Source organism: Maylandia zebra, linkage group LG4 (assembly GCF_041146795.1).
Source record: "Maylandia zebra isolate NMK-2024a linkage group LG4, Mzebra_GT3a, whole genome shotgun sequence".
Lineage (NCBI taxonomy): Eukaryota > Metazoa > Chordata > Actinopteri > Cichliformes > Cichlidae > Maylandia > Maylandia zebra.
In genome coordinates, this window is record NC_135170.1 from 14,709,997 (window position 1) to 14,733,503 (window position 23,507).

Sequence of the window (23,507 nt, forward strand, 5' to 3'; positions counted from 1 at the left end):
TTAAGGTAATAGGAGACGGGATTGTGTTTTTTTTATTTTGCAGAAGTTGATACAACCCCCTTTAAACATTATTACTTGTACAAAATAGGTTGTATGTGGCCCAAGAACTAAAACAATGTTTTCCACCCCTGAGCTAGAGAAAACAAACAAGTCACCTTAATATCTCTACAACTTAATGAGTTGCATAAATATGAGCCTTTAAATTTCATTTGTGTTGAAAAGAGCCACCATGCTCCACTGGTTTCTAGTTTTGCAACAGTCTAAGCCCTGGATCTGACAGTGGTAGTGCTACACTGACTGATATGACTGATAGGACAGACCAACTTCCCTCAAACTCTTAACTAAAAACGGAAGAAAACAGAGTCTCCTGTACTGGTAGATAATTAAAGAGAAACATGGCTGTCTACATAAAGCTGTTCTTAAGGCTCCGATGTGACCGACTCACTTTTAAACAGCTAAACAATCTCCAAGCAAAAATAACAGACCACCAAAGCTCTTTACAGATTCTTTACTTTGACAGATTCACTAAGTTAATTCACAGGGACTGTTTAAGCGGAGAATTTAAACCATAAATCAACCTACCTGCCCTGTGCTCCAGCCTTAAGTCACCTGACCGCCTTTAGCGGCTGAAATAATGGATGCTCAACATACACAGCTCGCCAGAGGTAATAAAAGGAATAATAATAATATATTAAATAGACACGTTTGACTGTGATGGAAGAGAAAACTTTATTTAGAATATTTTAAAGTAAGGACGAGTAATATCAGTTTGGCTATTTTAGCATGCTAGCGTGCTCACAGTGATAACAGCCTAGCATCTTGTGTTAGCAGCCAAGGCCGCAGGGTGGAAACGTTAACTAGGACTGAGTATATTAGAGAACTGGGGATACAATACAGATAGTTAAACAAATACAATATACTTTTCATGTTTGAACAATATAATTACGTACATTGTACAAACATATAAAGTATATGAAAGTTAGAACAATAAACTTTTCACGTTATAACGTGATATACTTCTATTTTTCTTTTGCCTGGGTGGCAGCTCTGCGCTTGCGTAAAATATTGATATAGAAGTGCAGTATGTACTAAATTGTGTTGATTGGCATGTCTGGTTTAAAAAAAAAAAAGAAAAAAAAAAAAGCCTATGCACATTTAAACGACAGAAGTTGACCCAAAGTGCACAATAACACTCCAGGTCTCCGACAAATCTATTTTCAAAATACACGAAAAGCTGAAAAGTGTGTTTTGTTGTATTATTAATTTTATTGTTGTGGAAAGTATAAATCACAATCATTTCATGGTCATTAAAACGTGTTCAGAAGTGATGACTATTCATCATCTCATAAATCATGACACACTGCTCTTCCCTTCATAAGCTGCCTTTATGGGTTAAAAGAAACAATATTGGCCTTATATTTAATTGGTATGTGATCAATGCCAAAACGTAAGCAAGATTATTGAGGGACATTGGCCTGCAGTGTTTTCAGAATAGTACATAAATAGCTGCTGCTTATTATATGTTGCTTGGTAGCTTGATCTATTATAATAGAATTTATCTGCAAAAATAATAAAGCTTTAAGGTAAAGATGCAATAGAAAGTCAAATCCAAAGTGCAGTGAAGTAGATGTACTGTATGTTAAGCCTGGAGTTACCACTTGTGCTCACTAGTAGTACCAGCAGACATCCAGACAGAAACCCAAGATTTTAGATTTTTTTAAATTATTATTTATTTCCCTCAAAACAGGAAAAACTAAACTTGCCTCTACTAAATCATTCATCTATCCAGCAGTTTTTAGATTAAACATAAAAGAAATAATAAATAAACAAAATGCAACACAGAGGTTAAATCCTAAATATTCACAGTAGGCTGTGCATTTTAAATGATCACAATCTTTTTCTCAGTAATCCAAACGCACCCCTGTGCGAGGCAAGGCAAATTATTGACTGACTATTCAAAATGTAAGATTTCCATCCATAGCAGATTCATGTGAATCGTAACTGCTGGCAGTCCTGAGCAAGTTGTAAACAAGTGCAAAAATCCTTCAAGTCAAAATAATTCAAGAGCGTTAAGGTTCACCGTGTGATTTCAGTCACATTCATTTTTTTGATTTTGTATAAAGTGCCATTTCTTCACAATTTTATACGAGGATTGCGAATGCTATAAATGAATTATGAAGATCTTAACGTGATACAAAACGTATCCTGGAGCAAAAATTAAACAAAAGTAACAACAACAACAACAAAAAACAAAATCCAGGCACCTGTTGGTCAGAGAAAATAAAACAACATTCAAGTAAATTTAACTTCATTTTTAGAGTCGAGGTGACGCATCCGAGTGGAGATCAGTGGTTTTCCTTTCGTTTCCACCTGTCGGCCCCCTCTCCTCCGCTCTCTTCTGCGCCATCTGTTCTTTTCTTGGACTTCTTGTGTTTGTGTTTCTTCAGCTCTCCGTCCTGCGGCTGCTCCGGGGTCGCCTGCCTTTTCTCTTTTTTCTGCCTTTTTTGTTTCCTCTCCTTCTCTGTCCTCTTGTCGTCTTTGCTGTTCCCCTGGCTCGCTGACGAGCCGACGCTGCTGCTTCGGCTGCTGAGCATCTCCCCTTCCTCCAGATCCTTCCCTCCACCGAACCAGTTTTCTACTCCATCCACTTTATAATCAGCCTCATGCTCCCACCAGGCACTTCCTCCCTGCACAGCCATCATCCCTCGATTTTCTCTCCCCTCTTTGCCTTCTTTGACGAATTTCTCAGCCTTGTTTGGTTTACGCTCTTCTTTTCCAGCTTTGCTCTGCATTAACCCCAAATGAGGGGAATATCTTTGAGAGTATCCAGGAGATTCAAAGGGGAGCAGGTCTCTGCCTTTACCCCGGCTGTGGGAGTGGTGTGTCCCTGGAGCTCTGTCTTTATTTCGATCACTCCCTGATGAATCTTGGTGGTTACTGTGGTAGTGGCTGTAGTTTTTATCTTTGTATCTGAGATTCAATGATGGGTCTCTGTGTGTTTTCTGTGCATCTTTTTCAGGCAGGTTGGGTTCCCTGCTTATTGTGTTGCTTTCCCTGTTTCTGGCACTGGTGAATTTCTTGCTGGGACAGGATGAACTCTTGTTGCTAGCCTGGCTGCCCCCGTATTGCAGATCTGTCCTATCTGCATTGTGTGATGTTGAGAAGGAGTAAAACTGAGAGGAGGTGGGGAGAGAGGCAGTGCGTTTTTGCTCTTTGTCCCCGTCTCTCCCGCTTCCTTCCTCTCTTGTTTGTTCTTTTGACCTTTTCCTCTCTTGTTGCCTCTCCCTCTCTCTGTTCCTCTGCCTGTCCATCTCTCTCCTCGTCTCCCTGCCTGCATCTGCAGACGTGGTGCTTACAGCTCCGTCTTTGCCACTAGAGGGAGCCACACTTCTGTGTGACCAGGAGCAAGCAGAGTCTCTCTCTTTCTCCCTGCCCCTCTCTCCCTGCTGTTCCTCGTCACCCTCGGCTTTGTTGGTCACTGACGGTTGAGGCAGAGTCAAAGAAACACGGTCAGTGTGAACTCTGACTTTTCCTTCATCCTCCTCATCATCTCTCTCCCATGTTGATCGGGGTGCCTGGGAAATAAAAGTAAAAATACAATGTGACTCAGATGTCATGACTTTTTTTTTTTTTAAGGGAGTAAGTCATAGTAGCTTAAGCATCATTAGTTAATATTAATCTCTGGCACTCTTCCTCATGTAATCAGTTGTCCTGTCTCCTTCCCTTAACCCACAACTGGTTGTGACAGGTGACTGTTAAAAGGGAGTTTTTCCTTTTTGAGTTTCTTTTTTTTCCACTGCCACCGAGTGCTTGTTCACAGGGGGTTATCTAATTAGGGCTTTCTTTCTACTATTGTAGGGTCTTTACCTTACAGTATGAAGTGCCTTGAGGCAACTCTTGTTGTCATTCAGCACTATATAAATAAAACTGAATTGAGTGACAGAATGGTGGCACAGTGGTTGCCTGATACCAAGATCCTATATGTGAATCCACCATCTGGCCGGGGCCTCACTATGATGAGTTTGTATTCCGGTTCTCCGGCTTCCCCCCGCAGTCCAAAGGCACGCAGTTAGTAGGGTTCTACATTGGTTGGATGGATGAACTTAGGTGGTGGATGCTTATATAACCTCGGCTGACATACACACCTGAACGTGTACCAGCTCTGTCCATCTTTCTTGGGTGTATTTCTCCAACGTTTTCACCACTGTCCTCCTCTGATGACTCTCTTCTTCACGGCTGCCCAACACACATAGACAAGATTAAATATCACAGGTAATCTAATAAAAGAAGATATACAGCTGCAACACTAGATCTCTTTAGTCTTTAATTGCATCCTAGGATGTTGTTCTTTAGTCTTTGTAGATCCCTGAGGAGAAAATTACATCCTGTGTTTTATGTGTTAGGAGCAGTGGGCAGCCACCCTGCAGAGACTAACTCGAGTAACAAGCCAGTGACTCAATTGAAGACCTGAGGAAAATTAAACTAGCATGTTTTAACAGTGAGGAAAATCTGAGATCCAAGAATGCATGTGAATGTTAGACAAGGTGCTTGCTGTGAAGATGTGATAAACAAATAGCAGCCGAGCTGGTGGGAAAAATGAAGATAAATTGATTAAGACTGCAAATTCTGTGCAGCTCTGATAGGAAAATATTTCCCTGACTGTTAAAGACCAATCCAGGGTATTATGTTCTTATATTACAGGTAAAACAGTGTTGAACTTAATTTACTTATTAATTATCTAATGTAAAAAAACCCAAAACTATAGTAATCTAAATGGCTGTTCAGATACATTTCGGGTTTTCTACCTGCTTCCACTTTTTCCAGTGAAAGCAAATACTGTTGTTCTTCGTTTAGGAACAGTTTAAACTGAATACACACGTTTAGGTTCAGCAGTTGTGTTCAGACAGAAAAAAAGACACGACGATGTCACCACAACTTGTAACAACTTGGTAAGGTCTGAAAATGTACTTTGATCTAGACTTTGAGAAACGCAATCATATTTTATTACCAGATCAGATAAGATAAGATTATTATTTAATCTAAACATTTCTTGGAAAATGCAGCTACAAAGATTAAAATGAAGACAGTTAAGAGAAAAAAATGAAAGCAGTAATGTTCTGACCTGCCATCACCCAGCTTGGTGTTAGGTCCATCTTGGTGGCCTTCATTTTTGCTCCTTGATGAGCTGAACCTCAATGTACCTTCCTCCCTCGTCATCATCTCGACACCTTCCTTTAGCTCGTCCCTCCACGCTTCTCTGTTTTCTTGCTCCTTCTGCGAGTCTCCCATCTCTTGATCTTTGTCGTCCTCTCTCAAACTCTCTTCTTCCCCCTTTCCTGTCTCACTCTCCTCCACTCCTGTGAGCGCACAGTGCCATAAGTCTAATTCCCCCTCGTCTTCATCGTCTTTTCTTTCTCTGGTGTCTTCCTTCTCTCCTGCCTTCGTTCCCTTATCATCTCTGAAGGTAAATTTGTCCCATGTCAGTCTTTTTTCTCCCTCACCTTGTATCAGTTTGTCTTCAGAACGGTCCTCCTGGTTTCTACTGGATTCCTTTTCATTTAGTTCACCTCTGTTGACCCTCTGCGCCTCCTCTCTATTTTCAGGGTAATTGATGTTTTCCTGCGCCTTCCCTGTAACCTCGTGTTTTCCATTGTTCTCCTCTGTCCTTTTGCCATCCAGGTTGATGTTGATGCTTATCTTCATCTGCGGTTTCACCTTCATCCCTTCCTCCCAGATGTCTTTCGCTGTCAGAGGCCATGTTTTCTTCTCTGACTTCTTCTCCATTTTTTGCTTCTCTTTGTCAAGTGGTTTCAGGAATTCACTAAGACGGTTTTCAGGCTTCTCTGCTGTTTTCGTTTTCAGGTGTTTGCCACTTTGCATCTCACCAGAAAGACTACCATCCCTTTCATTCTTCACCAGATCCTCATTCTTTCTTTTCCTATTCTTCTCTGATCTAGAGTCAGGAGTTTTGCTGCCTCCAGGGTTTTCTTCTCGCTCTTTGCTCGTCCCGTCTAGCTCTTTGTTGGGTTTTGCTTTGTGCCGTCTCTTCCCATCACTAAAGTCTAAATCTTTGCCTCTTTTCCAGCATTCCTCTCCTTCTGAATTGCTTCCTATGAATTTTCTTTCAGGTTGGTCTTGTTTCAGGACAGTTTGGTCTGAATCTTTCTGTACTGGCGTACTATGCTTGCAGGCCTTTGGTTCACTGCTGTGCCTCCTTTTGTCCTTTCTGCTGTCATCTCTAGAGCTTTCAGCATGAGGGGGCGAAGTCTCCTGTCCACTGTCTTCAGGTTGTTTCTTCTTCTTCTTTTGTTCATGTTTCAGTGGGCTCGACTCCTCCAGTTTTTTCAGTGGTTTATTGTCTGTACTCGGTCCTTGCAGTTTCATTTCCATGCTACTCTTTGAAAGCGTGACTTGTTTATGTCTTGACTTCTCATTGCACCTCTCAGTAGATGCTCTTGGCTGAGCTCTGTCTTCAGATGGCGTGGAGCGACCGTCACTGGACGACTGAGATGGAGGTGATCGGCTGTCATTAGCCTTATAAGACATAGAGGAACTGCTGTCACTGCATGACTGAGATGGCGTGGAGCGACTCTCGCTTGAAGAATGAGATGGGGGAGAGCGACTGTCACTGGATGACTCCGACGAGGGGGAGCAGCCATCCATCTCAACAGGGCATCTATCTTGTGGTTGGTAGCGAGAGTTTAAGCTGGCTTGTGATTGATTTCTGCTTCTGTCTGTGCTCACCCACTGAGGGGGAGGAGGAGGAGGAGGAAGACTGAGTAGGGGAACAGGCAGCTGGTGGAGCTGGTGATAGCTGCTGAAATATTTCTCATACCACTCTTTGTACTCATTCTTCCACTGCAGGTAGCACTCCCTGTCCAGCTCCAGGCTGTTTGCTCGACTTGTGCACGTGTTTCTGGAAATACTGTCCTCAGAGCGTGCCGCTTCCTTCCCTGAGCGTTCTCCCCGCTTCCTGGAGTGGTTGCTGCTTGAAGATGACTTCTTGCTAAGATGGCGACTGTGATGGCGGTCCTTTCTGCCTAATAGAGACTTGGACCTGGAATGACGAGCCCTTCGAGGTGAAGACGACGAGGACGGTGTAGGTGAGCGCGAGCGTTTATAACCGTAGGTATAAGAGCTAGGCTGGCGAGAGCGTGTGTGCAGGTCTCTCTGATGAGAGTAGGGAGAGCGGTGTCTAAAGAAGAAGAAAAAAAGAAAACACAAGACAGTTTTCACTGTATGGAAAATACATGGTTATTGGTTGGTGGGTGTTATTAGGTGGTTGTGGAGGAGTGGGTCGCTCACTAACAAGAAGGCCCCTTCAGTCTGTACCCTTGGGCAAGTTACCCCTGAGGTATGTGTTGGAGTGTGTGTGTGATTATTAGAACGTGGAAACAATGGAGAGCTACAGGTACTCTGGCATTTACCTGAATGACAGACTTGACTGGAGGACCAAGAGTGATGCTGTGAACAGGAAGGGAATGAGCAGACTCTACTTTATGAGAAAGCTCTGATGTTGGAGATCTTCTACCAGCCTGTGGTACTGATAGAAGATCTCCATCATCATGAGTGGTACTGCTATTGTCTTCTGCTCTCCACCACAAACAACCCATCTCACCCACTCCAGTCTACACTACTGAAGCAGGGGAGCTCTTCTTCCCTCAAACTAATTCAACCCCACTTCCATAAAGAATGCTTCAGGAAATCATTCCTACTGTTCTCTTAGGTTTATACTGTACATACTATTTTTAATGACATTTGTACTACTCTACATTTGTACTAAATGTTTTTATATTATTTATTTACTCCACAAATGTAATGTGAATTTTCAGGTTTTTAAACATAACAATGCTGTTGGGTTTTTTTTGCTCTGTATTTGTCCTGCATGTTTTTAGTATACAAGTCAGTTTCTGTCAGTCCTGAAGATTTTCAATTCAGGATGGTGCAAAACAGCAAAATGCAAAATACTGTAAATAACATTTCTGTAAAAGGGCCACAAAATACCTTGATCTGCTTCTGGAGCGAGAGCGAGACTCAGAGCGGCTTGAAGAGTGAGAGTAGGAGCAAGAGGCCTTGGTTGTAGAAGACTTTGAATGTGAAGAGGAGCATCTGTAGCCAGATGCTCTTTGAGGTGACCTGAGTGACAAAAAGTGACATGTAAAGATATAAAATATACATTATGTTCAGTTCATCATGTACATCTATAGGATAGTATAAACATAATGCTGTAAGCAGGTACACACCTCTCTTTTTTCTTTCTCTGATACTTGTACCACTCCTGGGGAATGAGGCGAGGGATGGGGGAGGAGGTGGTAGTAGAGGAGCAAAGGGATGGGATAGGGGTACCCTGGGGGGCTGGAAGGGTCCAGATGGGTGTGGCAGGTGGGTATCCAGGAGGGTAAGTGCTGTGCGACTGTTGAGCTGATAAGTACGTGTGAAAAAGTGGGGAGGGAAAAAGAGGTGGTGGAGTATTTGAATATGAAGAGGAGGATGATGTGGAGGGGATGGTAGAAAGCTGCTGGGTATTAGATTCAGTCTTTCCTCCAGTGAGACAAACCAAAGATGAAGAAGAGCTATAAGGAAGGTACATGAAAGGTAAAAGATGTCAGTGTTTAAAGAGTGGAAAAAGGAAAATACAAACCCCTAACTCAGAAACACACACTACCGACCTCTCCAAGCTGACTGAGGATTCAGGGTATACTGGGGTTGCACCTGTTGATTCAAAGAAAAAGTGTTTTTTTCCCTCATTATTTCCTGATTTTAGTGACATTACTGGCATGTGTCTAAACACAAGGTTAACAGTAGGGAATAGATTATCACACACTGATACTGTTTATTAGTCACTCACCTGAGCAGGAGTGTTGATTCTCTTGACTGACGCTACCTGTCAGAGGCTGCTCTGCTGCTGGAGTGTCATCATCCTAAACAGACACAAATGCCACAAGATTTCATTAAAAAACACAAACAAAAAAACGTTATTATTGAGTGAGAATGACTGTTCCTGTATGAATGACCTCACCGGTGTTATGGGCTGTGACGGTGGATCAGTCGGATCTTTGTTTGAAACCTTTCCAGACAGGGCAGCACCTGCTGAGTCACTGCACATCTTTCCTTCAATCTCACTGAGTAAATACATCACAGTCAGCACAACATGATCGCAATCATTTAAATTCTCCTCATTCTTACCTCTTTAGCAGCACTGCAAAGCTGTAGCTACAGTGAAATTACTCCTTTTTTATAAATGGCAGCGCCAGCTATTTTAAAACCCTTTGATTTTAAGTTGGAAATACAGTAGTTAAATTCACAGTTTATCGTTAGACAACGAGCGTTACTTCATTGTCAGGCAACACTAGGAGCTCCCAAACAGCTTTAAGTGTGTTTTCACTGCTGTCTGGCTGGAGTGGGACATCTTCAACATCCTCAAATATTATGAAGATCGTCCACAATGTGGATGTAGAAATACCCATGTAAAAATCAGTGTAATATTATACATACTTCTCAGATATTTCTAGCTGGTTTTCTAGAGGCTGGAGGGATGTGCCTGCTGTGTCATTCTCAGAGGCTGGGTCTGTAGTTGTAGGTTGAACCTCAGAGACTTGAGACTGTGGTGGTATATTTGCAGTCTTTAGATGATCCAGAAGAGAGTCCTGAACAGGGGGTATACCAAGAAAACATTGCAGAGATCAAAATCCAGTGGAACAAACAAGGGAGCATGAATGCTAAGGAAGATCTTTGTAAAACAGAATCCCAAAGCTTAAATGATTATTCGTAATGATGGCTAATTTACTGGGCTGATCTACAGAATTAAATTAAATTAGATGTTTTTTTTACGATTGCTGTGCCACACATAAGACGAGTTAACTTATAGAGCAAATTAACAGCAAATGGTGAAAAAACAGAGGTATTTTACTCTTGCAACAGCAGTAGAAAACAAAGTTTTCTTAGTTTTTAGTAACTTTCTAAGTTTACCACAAATAGATCTTAATTGAATCGAGTCCTCATCAGCTCTGTCGCTCTCTTTGTATTTTGTCTCTCAGGTTAAATACCTTTTGGACAGCTTTTTATTGCTTGTTAACATAAGTGCAATAAAACTTAATATGCTGTTGTGAACTTTATTACCATTGTTTTCTCAACAATTTCTTCTTGTGTGCTACACTCCTTATACGATACAGTGCACACACAAAACTAGAAACCGGGTAAGAAGAAACTATCATGACTGCAAATTAAAGGAAACTGCAAGAGTTTTAAAAATGATTTTAGTCATAAATATGAATTTAGCATTTCATATTCTTTTCATTTGTCCCTTTAAAAAAAATAAAGTTAAGGGATGATGTTAAATCAAGTCTAATGTTGCCTCTTCTTTACAGTGAGAAAGGTTATTAATTTAATAATAGTACTGGAACTTCTTTTCAGTAGATACCCAAAGCTGAGGTGTCTGTATCAACATCAGGCCTGAGAAAGTTGGATCACTGCACCTCAATTTGGGAAACATTTCATCAAAGCCAATAAACGAAACCAATAATTTACAATAGAGGAATATAGTACATTAGGACTGTGCGACATGGCAAAATATATCAAGTGATGATATTAAAATGTCTATTGTTCCTTTAGACGACGCTTTGCAATAGTCACCCCGGCACCACAGGAAGGACCAGCCAAAAAACATCCGGGTTCTCATTCCTAAACGAGGGGCTAGAGCCATCAGGTGCTCAAAATAAATCTCAGAAGAAGAACAGTGACCATTACAACTTATATTTGTAAATATATAGAAAATATATAGAAGCTCTTATATGACTGCGTGGGGTCATTTAGTGTGTGTTGCTACAGGTTAACATAAGGCTGATATTGATATGTTAAAAAGTACTTTTGATTTGGTTATTATATAAAATATTCACTGAATTTACAGAAAATGCACTATACTGTGATTTATATCATTATCAGGATAACAGATGACTTATATCAGGATATGAGACATGTGTACATGCATGTTTCTTCTTTGGGCAAATACAGAATGTTGCAGAGACCTACCAAAGGTCTTACCCTGAAAAGAAAACAGTAATTATATTATTTGCAGGTTCTTTATTTTTCCTGCCTGCCAGATGAAACATATTATTAAAAGGCTCACCTGCTGGCTTTGGGATGACTGCTGAGGTTTCTGTGGCTGGCTCTGCATGGGCAGAGGGGGCGGGGTAGAGACAGAGGGGGCTGGAGTTAGATTTTGAGACTGGGATGTGGCTGGTTTTCTTTTCAAGCTTTTGTCTTGTCCTTGTTCTTTCTTAAAACTGTTGACAGCCTGTGGTGGGAGAAAAATGGATGGAGAGCAAAGTGAATGCTGAATACTGAATCTTCTGGTGTGACGTTACAGATCAACAATACAACATTAACTGTACCTTGAAAAAGAAAGCATTATTACAAACATTTAATCTATAATATATAATTATTATCACTCTGTCAATTCACCTGTCTGAGAAATTTATTGGCTATCAAGGTGTCAGGAGAGACTTCTAATTGTTCGCAGGTGGGACAGATATGGTACTCTGATTCCAACAAGGCAGTGCGAATACCTGAGTGAGAGAAAAGGAGATTAAAGAGCAACCAGAGCACTGTTTATTTGTACAATAATGTGACACAGTCCTACAGTTTGAAGCAGTGCCGTGCTTTCACTGTCGAGAGTACAGACTGTACATGCACTTGTGTTTCTGCTGCTTTTGGTAGGCAAAATTTGCACATTTTTGCTGAATCTGTGATACACTTAAACATTTCTACAATTTTGTACTTTGTGTAATTAAATTTTTGAGTTAGTAAGAACTGGATATATAGATATATTAGGTTCAGGTGATTAGATGTTTAAACTATTAATTTATCTTATGTGTGTGTAGCAGACACTCACATTCATCACAGTAGCTGTTTCCACAGCAGGGTATGACCACGGCATCAGCCAGCAGTTCATTACAGAGCAGACAGAGGAGCTCGCCAGGTATGGGATCATCCTGGTCTTCAGACTCGGGCTCCTGTGCAAGGAAGGGAGGTTTCTCCTTCTTGCCAATAGCATATGCCTCTCTATGGACAGAAAAAAGTACATGCACATTTACTTTTGTGTCCAACCCACTGTCATTATTGCACTTTTCTGTTGCGCTGTCTTATGTTTGTATCGTTCTGTTCTGTCTGGTGTTGCACTGTCTTTGTTTTGGGTTTTTTTTGCAATTCCTGCAATTTTTTTCCACACTTGCACTTTATGTAGTCCTGTGTTGATTGTCTTTTATATGTAGCACCATTGTCTTGGAGGAATGTTGTCTCGCTTCAATGTGTACTGTACCGCTGCACATGGTTGAAATGACAATAAAGCCTCTTGACTTTTATTTATTAACAGGATGCTTTTAACTAGATTTACTTCAACTGGGTACCTTTAAGAGAAGGCTGTTAATTTGACATTTGACTTAAAAAATGGCTACTAATAAGCCAAAAGTATAGAGCATGGACTGAAAAGGAGGATATCTATCTATCTATCTATCTATATAAAATACAGCTCTCTTTCAAATAACGACTCGTTACAACAGTGGTATGCAGAAGAGCATCTCTGAATGCACAACATATCCAACCTACCTGCCACTCCTGTCAGCTGAGAACATGAAACTGAGACCAAAGTTCACACAAGCTAACCCAAATTATAAAATGGAAGGCTGGAAAAATGTTCTTAATGTGTTTTTCTAAGTTTAGGTCTGCATCCATCACTACACCCAAATTTATCGCCTGGTTTGTGGTTTTTAGGTATATAGATTGAAGTTCTCTGGTGACCTGTAATCGTTTTTCTTTGGCGCCAAAGACTATTACTTCAGTTTTGTTTTTGTTTAGTTGGAGAAAATTGTGGCACAACCAGTCATTAATTTCCTCAATGCATTTACCAAGAGCCTGTACAGGGCCTCGGTCTCCTGGTGACATTGTGGTATATATTTGTGTGTCATCTGCATAGCTGTGGTAGTTTATTTTGTTGTTCTTTATAATCTGTGCCAGTGGGAGCATGTAAATGTTAAACAGAGGGGGTCCCAAGATGGAACCGTGGGGAACTCCACATGTGATACTTGTCTGCTCGGATGTGAAGTTACCTATTGATACAAAGTATTTCCTGTTTTCTAAGTATGTTTTGAACCAGTTTAGTACAGTTCCTGAAAGACCTGTCCAGTTCTCCAGTCGTTTGAGTAATATGTTGTGGTCAACTGTATCAAATGCTGCACTGAGATCCAGTAAAACTAGGACTGACATTTTTCCACTGTCTGTATTCAGACATATGTCATTAAACACTTTTGTCAGAGCGGTTTCAGTGCTGTGATTCTGTCTAAAACCTGACTGGAAGGCATCATAGCAGTTATTCTGTTTTAAGAAGTAATTGAGCTGTTGAGAAACTGCTTTTTCAATGATCTTACTTAAAAATGGAAGATTTGAGATCAGCCTGTAGTTTTTCATTTGTGTCTTGTCAAGATTGTCCTTTTTCAGTATAGGTTTGATTACAGCAGTTTTTAGTGATTCTGGAAACACACCTGACATTAAGGAAAAGTTGACGATCTGTAACAGGTCTGACTCTAAAGTCTTTGAGACCTTTTTGAAAAAACTTGTTGGCAGGACATCTAAACAGCAGGAGGAGGAGTTCAGTTGACCTAAGATGTCCTCCAGGTCTTTGCTGTTAATCGGGTGAAACTGTTTGATGGTGTTTAAACAGTTTTTCGGTGGACACAGTACATATCCTGGATCTGCTGTTGATGTACCAACTGCTTGTCTAATCTTTTGGATTTTGTCTGTGAAGAATTTGGCAAAGTCATTGCAGGCCATGGTTGAATGAAGTTCAGCTGCCACTGGCACAGGAGGGTTTGTTAGCCTGTCAACTGTAGAAAATAAGACCCGAGCATTATGGCTGTTTTTAGTGATGATGTCAGAGAAGTAGGACCTTCTTGCACTCCTCAGTTGTAAATAAAATGGAAGGCTGGAAAAATGTTCCCTGTTCTGATGAGTCTTGATTTCTGCAGCAATATTTGAATGACAGGGTCAGACCTTAAACTTAACAGCTTGAAAGCTGCCTTGTATAAACAGTTCAGGGTGGTGGTGTAATGCTGTGGGGGATATTTTCTTGGCACACTTTGGGCCACTTAGTATTAAGTGAGCTTTGTTTAAGTATAGTTGCTTTGTTCCATATTATTGCTGACCATGTCTGTCATGACCACAGTGAACCCATTTTTTGATGGCTTCTTCCAGTAGGATAATCCACCTTGCCACAAAGCTCAAATGAGCTTAAACAGTTTTCTTAGCCATGACAATGAGCTCACACAATCCAGTAAAACACCTCTGGCATGTGGTCAAACAGCAGATTCACATCATGGAAGTGCAGTCGACTGATCTGCAACCTAACGTGATGCTGTCATGTCAACGTGGACAAATCTCTGAGGAATGTTTCCAGTACCTGGTTCAATCTATGCCACGGATAATAAATGCATTTCTGAAGGCAAACTCTAAGAAAAGTGTAAATAAATGTATTTCCTAACGGTCAAACAAAAGAAACATTAATAAACACACACAGTAACACTTTAATTAACACTCACGCATCTATGGCAGGGATTGCATAGCGCCCACAGTTGGTCAGCTTGGCGCCTTTAATGTTGGGATCATCCACTTCGACCATGAAGGAACGTGGGATGCCTGTGCTCTTCTTTATCCTCACAGGTGCCTCAGAGTTTTTATCCTGCTGTCAAAGACAGAAACATCTACATTTAAAGGCACACATTCCAGCTTTATATTTAAAAATAATAATTTCTTGTCTGGTAGACCATCTTTGCATGATTGATATGTTAAATAAATCCTCAGCCATGAATCCTCTAGCTGAAACAAGATACTCTGATTGCCTCATCCTTGCAAACTGAAGGTTTGAAAAGCAGATGGGTGAAGCTTTTGTGCTCACAGCCAGAGGTATCTCAGTGAGATGACCATATTAGGATAACTCGCTGACGTAATATGGAGCCAATAGAAAAAGAAACTGCACATGTGCTTATCTCATTATCTGGAACCTTGGCCGTTTTTAATATGTTGGCTAAATAATAAATATAACAGAAATCCAGGAAAAGCATTACAGATATCTGAAGTACACGTGAATACGCAAACACTATCAGCACTCAAAGAAATTATACATTTCTACATTCTTTACTCACCCAGGTTTATTTTTCAATTCACGATTTGTACAAGTAGCTAAGTCACTTAACAGATACATTATGGCCTTACCCCGCTGGAAGGACAGTTCCTGATGTGGTGTCCTGGATTTCCACAGCGATAACAGGTGTAATTCGCAGAAAGGACATTGCTGGGTTTTGTGTTTAAACTGGAGAATAATAGGAAGAGCCGAGTGAGAATGTGTAATGTAAAAAAGGACATCAACCAATAAAGAAGGAAGACGTAAAGAGAGATATGAGAACATGAGAGGAGTTTAAGAGATGGAAACTCGACAGTGTGAGGATACATGACTCACTTCATGGGGTCATAGATGGACTGATTTATCATAACTTTGATCTTATCCTCCTCTGATGCATCCACATCAACCAGGTTAGCCATCTGCATCTAAATGCATGATGTGCAGCATACACAAAGACGTCGTTTGAGGATCAGTGTTCAGCTTGGACTGAAGCATGTAAACCAAGATAAACTTGCATAACAGAAATAGAAAATAGCATTACCTTGGAGAAAAAGGACAGGGCTCTTGTCGAACTGTGATCATCCATCTGTTAGAATTAAACACAAAAAAGTTTCATAAAAGTAATCATGACGGCCGCCCCCGGTTACCCAGCTTGTGGAAATACATTAAAATTGTTTATCCAAAAATGTCTGAAAATAAAGTTTGAGGTTTGACATACAAGCATACACAAAACAAGACATTTGAGCTACAAACCTTTACCCCAAACTGGGCTAAACCACAATTCAAAGTTTTAGTTGTTACTTTCAGTTTGTTTTACGAAATCACAAGTGTCATTTAAATGAACATAAAATTTGCATCAGCATCCATCTGTGATTTTCAGTGTGACTGATCACTGTCCACACAGCTCACACTGCATTTCTCCAAACTCTTGAATTTAAAATGTAAAGAAAACTTTACAAAGCATCCTGGGAATGTACACTTGTCCAGCCAGCGTTTTTCTGTCTAAGCATCTATTTATGTTATCCTCCTCTACTGTGCTGGAACAGAGGAGCAAAGAAAGAAATCCAAACTGTGTGTGTGATAGAGGCCGTGAATTGTTGGACAGGAAAAACCTGTTTAACAGGTTCTGGTTTAGTAGCCTTTAAATGGAAACACTGTAGAAACGCGCATGCAGAAACGCGCATGGCCCCAAGAGGATTAATCCTGTGAGCTTTACCAGCTTGAAACGGAGACTTTTTGCTAAGACCAGAATGTCTCTGTTGGACTGTTGTGAAAGTTTTTTTTGCAGCTTTCAGAGCTGTAACTGCTTTAATGAATCTTTAGCCTCATGTAGATCAGTAGTTTGATTTGTACAAATATTTGGCTGATAGGCCAGAAAGCATGCCAAATAGGTATATTAAACTAAGATAAAGATAAAACATCCCTGAAGTGAGCCTTTAGCTGAAGCTCCTAATATAAAGAGAAATTAAATACACCAGCATGGGAGTATACTCATTACTTCAAAAAGATATGCAACATTTCCCCCCCCCCCCCCAAAAAAAGGCACATACAGTACACATATGACTCAATGTTCAACATTATGAAGGTCAAAAGATGGTACTCTGAAACATCCGTTTCGCTCTGATATCATCATTTAAGCACGTCAGCTGTAATAATTTATACCCAAGTTATGTTATACAGGAGCTGCTGATGTGAAGGGGGGGTAGCTCAGTAGGTAGAGTGGTGGCCCCATGATCGGAAGGTCGGGGGTTCGACTCAACTGAACGGCTACCCTGAGGTACCCCTGAGCAAGGTACCGTCCCTACACACTGCTCCCTGGGCGCTGCATTGGTGGCTGCCCACTGCTTCACTGGGTGAATGGGTTAAATGCAGAGGAACTATTTCCCTATGGGGACTAACACATACACATTAAGAAGTGTTGTGGCTACAATTCTTTGTTAATGTAACACATTTTTGTAAACATCTAAAAAGTCCAAATTCACACTTACACCACTTACAATGTAATTTATAGCTAAAGCCGCCACTTAAACCTTAAAGTTAATGACACATTTAAAATGCAGCATGCAAGTTAAAAAGAAACACCTCCTGACTGAACTACATGATATTGTTAATGTGAATTTCAGGTGATGTCTTTTTGGTCTGCAGCTCTCTGTCTCTACAGCTTTGATTCCCAATACCAGTATTGTGCAAGCCGCCCAGCACGAGGAATCCAGTATAAAATGGGTGGAGTGGCCCTATAAGCTTGTTAAACGGCCAGTGATTCCATTGTCTTTTCTCTGTGTAGAAGTGTGTATTAGCGTCACTCTTCACAGTGAAGAAACACATACTCAGTACATAACACAGCTTGATATAAATAACTTTATTGGTAGAAAAAAACAAAAACAAAAAAAAAACAACAACACAAAATTAAAAAGTCTGTCCAAGTCAGTCCAACAGACTCAAAAGACTAAGAAGAGTGGCAGACACTTCTCCTACTGAGAAACCAAAGAGAGAAATCAGGTCAGTGCACACCAGTTAAGACTGCAGCAAGTGAAAGCTTGACTTTACCATCTTTAACTGAATTACACACAAGACCGCACTATAGTGTTTTAGAATGAAATACTTACAATGCACAGCTTGGTCCCTGAGGAATGAGCTTCTTTTGTTCTTGTTATAGATCAGAGACTAAGCCTTTTTAGCTGTTGCTTTAGCAGTCGATGGCATTTATTACTTAAAGGCGTGTAACATGACATGGCTATACAACTCTAAATCTGCATATTTCTTCACTTAAAGGGTGTCTTCTAATAACGCTGTCCATTACACCAAGGGAGTGATTTCAATTATGGTGGTTCTAAATGAATCACATTATAAATACTCAGTAAGAATTTGAAACTTTACAGCAGCCTGATAAATTAAAGTTATGCAGTATTTGCCCAGAATTGATAGAATTTAGACCATAAAAAGTGCAAAAGTGGCTTCTGGATGAGGCACAACTGGGCAGTGCCAGCATCATTAAACAGTTGGGTTTATCAGCTGTGAATAGCTGGCCTGCATGATAATGTTTGACCCACCCGCGCAGCTCCACCTCCCACAGACAGATACTGAACAATCTTCAACAATAGACGCTGACTGGTGACACAGCAGCTTGATAACATAACAGTTGAGAATATTTATTTAATAAAAGTGAGCACATACGACCTGTTTAATTGTAAACTTTTTTCTTTTTAAATGTTTTTTTTAAAAAACTTTTTTTAGTCAGTTATCTTCAAGCACTTAAATTGTTATACTGCGATTGTAAAATACATGATTCCCATCAGCTTTGATCCATTTAGTCTGCTTAATTAAAGAAAACGATGCATGTCACATGTATTCTATGTATTATTATTCTTTGTTATAAAATGCAGCATGCCATTTTTAAAAGACACAGCCTTAAAAAAAAAAGTGCGTGTTTTGTGGAGCTGAAGGCAAAGTGCTGTGGGATGTGGTTTGGCTACATACTGCTCTGCTGGCTCCAAAGGCGTGGTGAAGCTGGACCTCTGATCGCTCACTGAAAAACAACAAAAAAACATTTTTAAACCTCCTCTACGACGGTGTGAGGCACAGATTTTTTTCCCCCTGACAGAAGTCAGTTGTCCATATCCAAACAGTCTTTGATGTGAATTAAAGAGCACTTTTAAAAGCTGCTTCAGTGAAAGTGATGGATAATGAAATCTACAACGGAGTGCTTTCTTTTGTTCAGAAAAGTGCAGACAAAGCAGGCAAATCAGGTTACAGCAGTGTGCATTAAACAAATCAAGAAGATATCTTCCTGCAGTGACCTTAAAATAAGATTTCTGTGTTTTTCCATACAGAGCATTACCTGCCGAGGTGCACAGCAGGGACAGTAGCACACAGACATAATTTTATATATCAAGAACAACAATCCTGAAAGCTGCCTACTTGATTTGCCTACTCACACTGCTGAAGCTCCACATTGGCCTAAAAACAAACAGAACAGGAATGCAGAGTTTGTCCCCTGTGATTACATTGGAAATACCCCAGGAAGGCAGTTCTTGATGTCCACTCAACGCAAAGGGCAATTTCTGAAATGCCAGCAAAGCACATGGGCACCTGTGAACAACTAGCAAAACTGAAAAGGCTGAATATTTTCTGTCTCTGAGAGACACATTGGGAGCGTTAACACACTCAGAAGAGTGCATCAGAAGAGCTAATACAAAGGTACATAGAGGCTGAAGTTCAGTTCTTGTGTTGTTTAGATCTGATGGAACAGAAAACAGTGAATCAAGTCAGAGCTTGAATGATTCATAGGTCAGCATTAAGGGGCTTACCAAAGCAAAACCACGCCTCTAAGAATGATCAAGGATGAGGACTGGACTGAAAATGAGTAAAAAAAAGCAGCCAATGTCCAAGGAAAAGCAGTGAAAGACTTTCAGAAAGCCTTGAATTATTGCTGAACACCACTTTAAATTAAATAAATAAATAAAAGTCTGGCTCCTGGGAAGTAAAATATACAGAAATGACAAGATTTGGGAAAGTGTTATATGAAATGAATAAGCGTCTTGAGGCAACTGTTGTGATATGGCGCTATATAAATAAAATCAAATTGAAATTTAATTGAAAGATGTCAACATTGACAATTATTTCATTTGAAAATATCCTCATATTGAATTAACAACAAAATGTTTACACAAAGTTAGAACTGGGACATTTTTTAAGTCTCTGGGAAATATTAACCTGCATTTGTACACGCAGCAATGAACCACATGCTCAACAATAGTTTTCTTGAGCACATGCAGTCAGTTCCACTCCCTCGTCTAGAGATTTTGCTAGATTACAAAAATCTTTTAATTACATTAATTACAGAAGGTGACAAAATCCTAAATTTTTTTGTACATCTTATGTTGAGAAATACTGTTGAGAACACTATTGGCCAAAGCATAGCACGCCTTTCATTACAGAATATTTTCTAAATTAGATACACTTGATATTTGTTTGGACAATGTTGAATAAAAACAAGGTATGAATGATCACTGCAGTCTGTTTTTATTTACATTTTAAAAAGTGTCCAAGCTCTTTTTAGAAACATAATTAAGAATGATTGTGATTTATTGTTGTTTTTTGTTCGTGTGTTATTGCTTTGAGGATAAACAAGTCCCCTCATGCAGGTGGAGAGCTCATTTTCTGCTTTTAATCTTGTTGGCAGTGTTACACCACCAATTAGCCCTAATTCCTCTCACCAGTCTGTAGGGTGCTGACACGGCTAGTCACATGACCGCCAGTCTGTTCCAGCGAGGTCCTGCTTTCCAAGCATAAAACCCACAACACTGCTGGTTCTACTGCGTAAGCCTGACCAGTGATTTGGGTAACCACTGAGTTTGTCATCATTTAGTTTCCTCAGAGTATTTTCTCATGGTCATGTCATGCAAAATCCTCAAAACTGAAATGGCCTCTACCAGCAAACCAGTGCTTTTCATGAACCACAGCAAAAGCTTTACAGTCAATGACAAAATACAGCAAATTAAGATAATTTTTCTTATTAAAATTATGTTTTTTGGGGTCAAGGTAGACTCTTATTAGCTTAACTGAATCTTTAGCTAGTATCCACTGCTACCCCTGGCTCTTGATAAGTCCTCTTGCAGTGAAATCTCAAAACTGTAGGTAAAGCTTTGGATTCCAGGTTGTAGCTTGCTGAGGCAGGGTGGAGCCTTTGCTATGGCAGGGACTAATAACAGTGCAGGAAATCAGATGGCAACTCCAAAAATATAGACTCACTTGTTGTGGGTCTTGCTGCTCGAGCTGGGGATCCGTCTGACGATGACAGATGAACCTTTGGGGATCAGACTGTCACTGTCAGTGTACTCTGAGAGGGAGAGATGAAGATAGCGAGGCTTTAAGGGTAATGATTAGCTCACCAGAAAGAATCTTAACTGGAATCTTACAAAACGAAAGAAGATAAAGAGCATAAGATTAGGTCTCAACTTGACTGACAAGCCCAATAGGTAATAATGTAAAGTCTAATGTAAAGTGCTGGGATTGCAACAAAGATAGACTTATCCATTTGTGAAAAATGTCTGTCACAGCAGTCAGCTTCCCCAGGTGACATTTTGTCTGACCAAAACACCATAATCCAAAGATTTTCATTTATCATACTACCACCACACTACCACAAAAGATACCCTTTAAAAAAAAAAAACAAAGACAAACAAAACTAAACAAACTACCCATAATTCCAAACGCCTCCACCCACCAGGAGCAGGTGAACTGGAGAATACGGTCCTGGGTCAGTATCCCATACAAACTGGCTTGAGGTGTTGTGACAAAGACAAAGTCCACCCAAGACGTTGATATAAATTAAAAATAATTTATTAAACACATTTTAATTTTCTGTTCTTTTCCAGCATTGAGCCCTCATAACTTCATGAAAAGCTTCTGATTGCTTGATGACATGCTCTGTTACCTGAGCCACAGCCGCCCCACAATAGCCAAACATCCCAATGAACTTGTATCACCCTCATGTGCAATATTCACAACAAACCTGCTCCATTACACTTATTTGATCCACCCCCATCCTCTTACAAAGTTCATTACATATTTAATCTATTTTTTGGCCATGTTTACTTTTTTGTTCATGCCACAGTATATGACAGCAAATACTCTAATAGCTCATTCATGTGCATGTGCATCTGGGAGCTCTTAAGCATATGGTAATGAATAAAGAGGTGCTCCTGTTCCACCTTTGCTATTTTTAACTCAGGCTTCCCCTGAGACTTGCACATGCACTGACAGGGCTCACCCACCACCACCATCAGGCCTCACGATTAAAAGCACGAGGCGTAAAAGCGGCAGGAATGTAGCCCATTCATTAGGCCCTTTTGTCCTAGCTTGACTTTTCTGGACCCCCCCCCCCCCTCCCTGCACTGTTTAACCTGAAAGAGGTGACGCAACGCTTACCTCTGTCTCCAAACAGCTGTGATAGCAGGACCACGCGCTTTCCGACAAAGTTGAAGACGTTGACTTCAGTTTAAACAAGCTCGTTATCAGTGCACACATGTTTTATTACCTTCTTTGGTCTGCGCGTTTGTGATCTGCAGGTCGCAGTCCCCGGCTCGGAGCTTCTCCCTGCCCATGATCTGCCTCTTCAGCTCATTCAGCGTGATGTGCACGCCATCAAAAACCACCGTGTCGTAGCTGAGTCTGGAGGAGAATTTATAATGAATGTGAGCCATGATGAGAAAAAAACCTCCCTCAGTCCAAAGTTGACTAAAATCCGACAGCTGACAGCTTTTCTGCGATGCCAGGAAACCTGCACTGTGCCAGTTGCTATGGGACTACAAAGTTAGCTAGCTGACGTTAGCAGCCGGTGCACCGAGCGATAGCGGTTCAGTGCTAACAGGCTGAAGCGTCAATTAACAAGTGCCTCACGAAAAGTGGCTTTTACGGGATGACATGACCCGACGTCTGCTCCGACAGCCACAGAAATTCAAATAAAAGCGCCTTCAGTCGGTTTCGAGTCTATTTTGAACTTTTATTCGCAATAACGTTGCTCTCGATCTCGAGGAGTTCGCTGACAGAAACCACCAGCTGTTTCCACCAGCAACGGCTCGTCAGCACAGGGCACGCTCCAGCTGATGGCGCGTTCACGTGACACCCCGCAACTTCCGAGCCTCCAACTTTACGCCAGCTCACTCAGCCGTGCGTGGTGATTATAGAGCTAACAAATCGCACATTTTCCTAACGCTTTCAACGCATCCAAATAAAACGCTTCTAATTGCGCAATACCAAAGTGAGTATTGCGCAGATAGCAACGAGGGGAGGAATAGTGCAGCAAACTCTTCGTTTCGTCCGTTAAATCGTTAAGAAAGGCATTTTTTTAAAAAAAAAACGAAAAAAAAAACATCAAATCACTCTTTGCCGAATGTAGTTATTCTAACCAGTGCATATGTAATTTCACCAATGCCATGTTTTGTTGTTAAATAATTAAACATTTCTTTAATTATAATATTATCTGTAAAATCTTTGCCGTGAGATATCCTGGCACAATTCTTAGTGAGGACAGCGAGAATTTAAGCCTGCTACATCATGTCTAATCATAACTATGTTTTGTAGCTGATGAAGATTGGTTATACCATAACGTTGTAATTTAATAAAATAATAGTAGGCTAAGTGAGACAGTGTCTTGAGGTTAGAATTTAAGATTTGTCTTTTTAAAAAAAAAAACTTAAAAAAAAAAAACCCGCTCCTATGAGCACTTGTCATTCATTTGGGTCTGTCGTGTCTTTCTCAACTAGTTTTGCCATCCAAAATATTTGATTTGATAACTTAAAATCTCGAGTTATTTTCTTAATTTCTAGTTATTTTT

General features: G+C 40.4%; 1 protein-coding gene across 2 annotated transcripts; it reads right to left on the reverse strand.

Annotated features, from left to right (window-relative positions):
- Positions 1 to 717: 717 nt before the first annotated feature.
- LOC101466272 (uncharacterized) lies at positions 718 to 22,799 on the reverse strand. Of its 2 annotated transcripts, none has more exons than XM_024802166.2 (19): positions 22,209 to 22,799; positions 20,921 to 21,008; positions 18,647 to 18,695; positions 15,711 to 15,755; positions 15,506 to 15,594; positions 15,262 to 15,358; positions 14,589 to 14,728; positions 11,891 to 12,060; positions 11,461 to 11,564; positions 11,126 to 11,293; positions 9,496 to 9,647; positions 9,020 to 9,122; positions 8,849 to 8,921; positions 8,670 to 8,712; positions 8,244 to 8,573; positions 8,005 to 8,136; positions 5,123 to 7,195; positions 4,146 to 4,236; positions 718 to 3,575 (listed from the first exon to the last, which is right to left on the reverse strand). In XM_024802166.2, exons 1-19 carry the CDS (start codon positions 22,372 to 22,374, stop codon positions 2,346 to 2,348), a joined length of 5,343 nt encoding a protein of 1,780 aa, XP_024657934.2. In that variant the 5' UTR covers positions 22,375 to 22,799; the 3' UTR covers positions 718 to 2,345. The 2 variants fall into 2 exon arrangements, with proteins under 2 accessions (XP_024657934.2, XP_004560778.3); XM_004560721.4 differs by having other exon boundaries at positions 14,589 to 14,731; positions 22,209 to 22,798.
- Positions 22,800 to 23,507: the final 708 nt, after the last annotated feature.

Coding starts and splice junctions, on each gene's coding strand:
- LOC101466272 (XM_004560721.4), bottom strand. CDS start 22,374: ATGGCTCACATTCATTATAAATTCTCCTCCAGACTCAGCTACGACACG. Junction 11,565..11,890: donor AAACAGCTACTGTGATGAAT/GTGAGTGTCTGC, acceptor TCTCTCACTCAG/GTATTCGCACTGCCTTGTTG. Junction 9,648..11,125: donor AGTCATCCCAAAGCCAGCAG/GTGAGCCTTTTA, acceptor CCCCCTGTTCAG/GACTCTCTTCTGGATCATCT.